General features: G+C 38.2%; 1 protein-coding gene across 2 annotated transcripts in view; it reads left to right on the top strand.

Moving 5' to 3' along the window:
• Positions 1–4,068: 4,068 nt before the first annotated feature.
• The window catches only part of UPP2 (uridine phosphorylase 2), a 42,336-nt gene continuing 40,404 nt past the window's right edge, over positions 4,069–6,000 (top strand). Inside the window, exon 1 of one of the 2 annotated variants that reach the window (XM_051986347.1) lies at positions 4,069–4,534. In XM_051986347.1, the coding sequence (XP_051842307.1) occupies positions 4,473–4,534 (62 nt within the window). In that variant the 5' untranslated portion in view covers positions 4,069–4,472. The remainder of the gene's footprint in view (positions 4,535–6,000) is intronic. The other variant, XM_051986345.1, reaches the window with a different exon arrangement.

Here is a 6,000-nt window from a genome sequence, read left to right as displayed (position 1 = left end):
TTCTATGTTATGCAGGTCAGAATATAACAAAGAACATATGAGTGTCAATGTGCTTTAGCAAGGAGGGAGATGAAATCTCAGCTCAAATCAAGAGAAGACCTAATTTTACCCAAAGAGATCCATTCTAGCAGTCTCTAGGGAGGTCAGCTGTAAAGAAAGGACATGTTGAGAAGTAATAGGCTTCACCTACTAATCTGCAGCTTCTTTCTCCACAGAAACTTCATGTGTCTCCTCTCCCAGAAGTTCTAACTCCAGTTCACTAAGTTTCCCATGGCAGATGGACCTCAGTAGTGTCCCCAGCATTTATCAGTTACCTCCCTCTGCATATGTATCAACTCAAAAAGTGCTGAGGCTTGGTTAAAGCCAGGTTATAGAAGAAGAAAAAGATTTGTGATATGACGACTCAATACTTTTCTTGATTTCACATATACTTGGAATGATACTTCCCCAAAGAGGTGGAAGGGAATTTGAAGACCACTTATCAAATCTTTTCTGTTTTCCAAATGAAATTAAGTCCCACAGAAATTAAGATTTGCCTAAAATCCCAGAAGTAGGAAAGTGGTAGAAGCAGAATTCAAACTCAGATCATCTGAACTAGACATCTAGCACTCTTTCCCCTTATGGGTAGAAAGGGGAGCAGAGTATTTTTAAGGTGGAGAGGGGCCCAAAGGGAGGTAAGCAGCATACATAGGATTTAATTTCTTCTCTCAAGCATGCATGGCTGAAAGACAAAATTAAGCTGGATATAAAACCCTATATGAGAGAGGTCATATTATAACGTTTTTATCACCCAGGAAGAACTAAGGTTAAGTATCTTGCCCGAGGCTAAACAGTGAGGAAGCTGGGATTTGGATTCCCTGACTCAGAAAACCAATCCTTTGCCCATGCTGAGTCACAGCATTCTGCTTAGCCTGCAAGACAGAAAATTGCTCAGTGATTGTAGGAGAGCTAAGATCTTTCACTCCCCAAAGTATATGATTGAATGTTTTTCTCTTTTCTCCTTTCCTCATGAAAAGCATTGACTAGTCAAGTATGGCAGAACTCTTTAAAAAAAAAAAAAAAGGCAAAATGATTTTCCCTTTCTCTCCCCCCTACTTAATAAAAAATAGAGCAGAGCCAAGGCTTAGGGAAATTGGAAAACCATGGAGCATAAATTGTTTGCCCAGAAGGCCCTAATTAGCTCTCTATTTTCATAGAATCTATAAACAGATTCTACAATTCAGTGGGGTTGATGAGGACTTTCCTCAATGTCCAGGGGAGCTGCTTCATGGGGCATATAAATCTCAGAGTTCCATGATATTTTTGCAGATCAAAAATGTTGGTTAGCAAAATCCAAAATTTGCACTAAAAACAGGCATTTTAATAAGTCAAATTAATTCACTGGATTAATTAATTACATGACATTTATCTAATTAGCTAACACTTTCACCTGTCAGAACCAGAAGTAAATGCCAAATTAGAGTCCCTGTACCCTTGACATGACTCCCTAACTATAAATTTAAAAGTTCCTTCAAGCAAAAGATGAAGAGGGTGACCAAGAAAACCAGAGATGCTGAATGCTCAGCACTGTTGTGGATTGCTGGAAAAGAACACTGGGCAGGCCAAAGTGGGCTAAGTTATAAGGCAAAAGGCTTTATTTATTGTTGTCATAACCTACAAACTGGTATAAGGCAGGGGACAGACTGTACCCAGTTCTCCCATTACTTTACAGTCACCAATGCAGACATAAATGACATGTTTTCTCAAGCTAGGAGTGTGGAAAAAATTCCCAACATTTAGCTCTATAGAGTGGAATGAACTTTCTTGAGAGGGAATGGGCTCCCTCTCACTGGAGGTCTTAAAGCAAAGGTTGAATGACTTGTTTTGAAGAAATTGGCTAATCAATCAATATCTGTTAGGCAGTTCCTATGTAGCAAATATTGTGCTAAGCTCAAATAAAAAGAGGCAAAAGAGAGTCACTGCCCTAAAGGAGTTTACAATCTAATGGAATGAAATATAGAAGGAATTATTATTCAAATGAGAACTGAGGTACTACAGGTTTTGCTTTTTTCTGCATCCCCAGTACTTAGCACTTCACAAATGCCTGTTTATCAATTGGCAGACTTAGGTCACCCTGTGTGAAATTGTGAGAGTCTGATTCTGAGTTAGAAATTTCCACAGATCTTCTCCAAAGGAAACTACACAACTCTAAAAAGTGATTTGGGCGTAGAAATGTCAAAATTTGCTTTTATTGTTGTTATTCAATCATTTCAGTTATAGGCTAGATCACTTCCTCTGTCCCCAGTATGAAATTTCATAAGTAACAAGATTCCCAGTGAAGAAACTCAATCTTCCAGTGTAGATAGACAACTGCGTTTGAAACTTATGGTCACTGAAAATTCATAAATGAACAAATGAAAACATTTATCATGCCTTATGTGCCAAACACTGTGCAAAGTGTTGGGGACACAAACAGGTAAAAAACAGTCCCTCATCTTAAGGATCTTGTGTCCTAAATCGGATGGGGAAGGCAAGAGAGAGAAGACTTAAAATAGAGTTCAGATGTGAGGTGTATGGGACAGGCTAGGAGTTCTAAGGATTAGAAATGAGATGGACTTGACACCATCTAATTCAACTTCCCTCCCACTTCAATTTTACAGATGAGAATACTAAGACAGGGACAGATTAAATGATTCACACAAAGCTACACAGTTAGTAAGAACTTAATACAGTGCCTGGAACATAGTAGGTGCTTAATAAGTTGTATTGATTGCTTTAAATTCTAGTTTTCAGACTCCCAGGTCACTATATTAGAAGTATCATACATACAGCCTGCAGGCCACTTATGGCTCATGACATTACATTGTAACTGGGAAATATTTAACAAAATAAATTTAAAATGCAATAAAATATAGATAATGTTAATAAGTGGGTTTATAAGTCAATATGCAGCCTGAAGGGATCCTTTTGGTTTACTAGCTCCATTTTTATTTAAGTTTGACATTTCCACCATGCTGCCAATTGCTGCCAAATGCCATGCTGCTGGATCCTTTCCCTGAACTCTCTCCATTTCAACTTTCAAATTCTGTTGATGCATCCCCAAGGGAGAGATGAACTGGTGGCTGGGTTTTATAGAGAGGAAAGTTGATGTGGAGGTTCAGAAGGAAAAAAAAAACTGTCAGCCATAGCAGCACTATGGAGAATGGCTATAGATGTCAACACATGCTATAGTATTAGAAATATATATATATATATATATATATATATATATATATATATATATGTATGTATACATATACACACACACACACACACATATATAACTACTTTTGCACATTTTTTGGGGGAAATCTATGCATATTACTAAATTCTAAATATTTTACATATTGTATTCACATATATGTGTGCATTTATGTGTGTTTATGTGTGTGTGTGTGGGGGGGGGGTGTTTATATAACCTTTTACAGGGACACTGTATTTTCTAAATATATCAGATTGATATTTCAACAATTCTACCTGGATATATCTCCAAACAGTCAATTCATTATGACACAGACTCAGTATGACAGTCTAGAAGCAGTGGTTCTCAAACTTTTATTTTCAGTATCTTTATCCTATTAAAAATTATTGAGGATCTCTCCAAAGTGTTTTTGTTTATCTGGATTATATTTATAGACATTTACCATATTGGAAATAAAAACTATTTTTGAATTTATAGACCCTCTAAAAGGGTTTCAGAAATCCCCAGGATTTTCTAGACCATACTTTGAGAACCACTGGTCTAGATAGTGAGGCCTTAAGAAATTAATGCTGTTTAAATAGTGGCCATCTGCATGAGAAGTTCTACTAGCAAAGTCCAAGGGATGTTATGCTTAAGTATGAACTTTGGATGTAATCCTGACTTGTGATTAGAAAGTATGAAAATAGAAGTTGAGTTGTGGGGGTGGGGAAGTGGTTTGGAGAAGAGGGTGATTGTTTGGGGACTGAAAGTTCTCACGTGTACAGGATACTTTTGCAGGAAAACCCAATGGGGTTGTTATGGAAACCAACTGAGGACCTGCATCCATTACCGGTTCTCTAAGCAAATAAGTCCATGTGCCCCATGAAACTCATTCTGGGATGAATGCCAGATGTGGGAATGTGGACAAACAGTGAACAGGCTTCCAACCTGACAGTTGGGGGATAGGATGACACACCTTCTGAGGGAGCCAATCTGCTGGGTGAAATGTTTCGGTGATGTCCGAACTATAGTATATAAAAAAAGGTCATCAGAGAAGGGGGAATATTTAAATTTATTGGGCTGATGAAAAGGCCCAAAGAAAAGTTCTACTGCTGATCTTTGAAGAAAAACATCAGGCAAGAGGCATCATTCTAACCACAGCAAAGGCACCTGAAAAATTCTGTTTAGATCCACAAATTAAGAGCGGACATTGCTATTTTTTTTTCTTGTTTTGATTTCAAACTCAAGACTGATTATCTCCTAGTTGAAAAACATGACATCTATTTTAGCTGACTCCAGTGAATCTATGAGGACTGACAGGAATACTTATGTTGGGTGAGTAATTTTGACATTTTTGGATTTGTTCTGATTAGATGAGCACTCTTTAGGTGTTATATTAAATTCAATTCTGAATATTGGCCTGTGCTACTATTTAAACTCTTTAACTTTAAAGCTTAGGCAGTGGAAATAACATTTATAACATGAAAGGAAAAAAAGAAATGCAACTGTCTTACCAATAACATTTTTATTTAAATCAGATCTCTGCACACTGATTTATCTAAGAAATTGGGGCAATATAAATCATGGAAACATTGTTAAGGCTTTAACCAACTCCCCTAAGTGAAGAAATTCAAAGTCAAGCCTGAAGTGCACTCCAGAGAGTTCATTCTTCAACTCAGGAGACAATTGGCTGAACCTGGGACATAATTAAAGGTGCCTCCCAGTGCCCCAGGGAGGTCTGACTGTTTCCAGCAGCCTATTATGGAACAACCTCACCAGCTTTGTGATTGACTTTGCAAAAATTTTGCTTCAAAAATTTCATGTCACACAACTGTAGGGTAAGCATAAATCTATGGAAACTGTCGGCATATTTAGCTTAGGTGTTATCCCCAAGTTCACAGAATGCTATGGATCATTAATCTTCATCAAGCTTTAGGCATTTGTAAAAGTACTCGTTGATTCACTGTGGTGTGTATGGAATTTCCTTCATCTTACTTCAGTCATTCCAGTATTTCAACAAAAAGAATCATTTGCCCATCCTTAGCAGAGGTGGACCCCCGAGGTGTTCATTCCAGCAGAAGAGAGAGAGAGAGAGAGAGAGAGAGAGAGAGAGAGAGAGAGAGAGAGAGAGAGAGAGAAATGGAGAGAGAGAGAGAAATGGAGAGAGATGGAGAGGCAGAGACAGACAATGACAGAAGCAAAGAGATACAGAGAGACAGAGACAGAGACAGACAGAGAGAGACAGTCAGAGACAGAGACAGTCACAGAGAGAGAGGGAGGGAGAGAAGAAAAGAGAGGGAGCGAGGGAGGGAAAGAGGGAGAGAGGGATAGGGAGGAATGGAAAAAGAGGGAAGGAAGAAAGAAGAGAAAGGAAGGGAGGGAAGAAGGAAGTAGAGAGGGAGGTCGAGAGAGGGGGAGAGAGAGGGAAGAAGGGAGGAAGGGATGGAGGAAGAGAGAAAGGGAGGGAGGGAGGGAGAGAATGAAAAAATGATGAAAACAAAGAGGCCATGAAAAGAAAAGACTTATCCATTGACTACTTCCCTGTTGGGCCTTTTCTTTGGCTGTATTTTCTAAAGTCTGGCCATGCTGTGTAGTTTATGAAACTTTGGGGAGAGGTTTGCATTTATTCTTTTCTGTATGGTGAGCTGTAGAGAGACGCAGGAAAGGGAAAATCCAAAATGTACAAAAGTGTCCATAAAACAAAGAAATCTAACAAAGTAAGCACTAGTCATTTTTCATATTTATTCACTTATTCACTTATTTATTTGTTTATTTGCTTACTTAAAATTTTTAATCATTAT

The sequence above is a fragment of the Antechinus flavipes genome, chromosome 3, assembly GCF_016432865.1.
Source record: "Antechinus flavipes isolate AdamAnt ecotype Samford, QLD, Australia chromosome 3, AdamAnt_v2, whole genome shotgun sequence".
NCBI classification, from domain to species: Eukaryota; Metazoa; Chordata; class Mammalia; order Dasyuromorphia; family Dasyuridae; genus Antechinus; species Antechinus flavipes.
The sequence above is the reverse complement of the archived record's forward strand: the minus strand, read 5'-3'. Positions and strand labels throughout refer to the sequence as shown.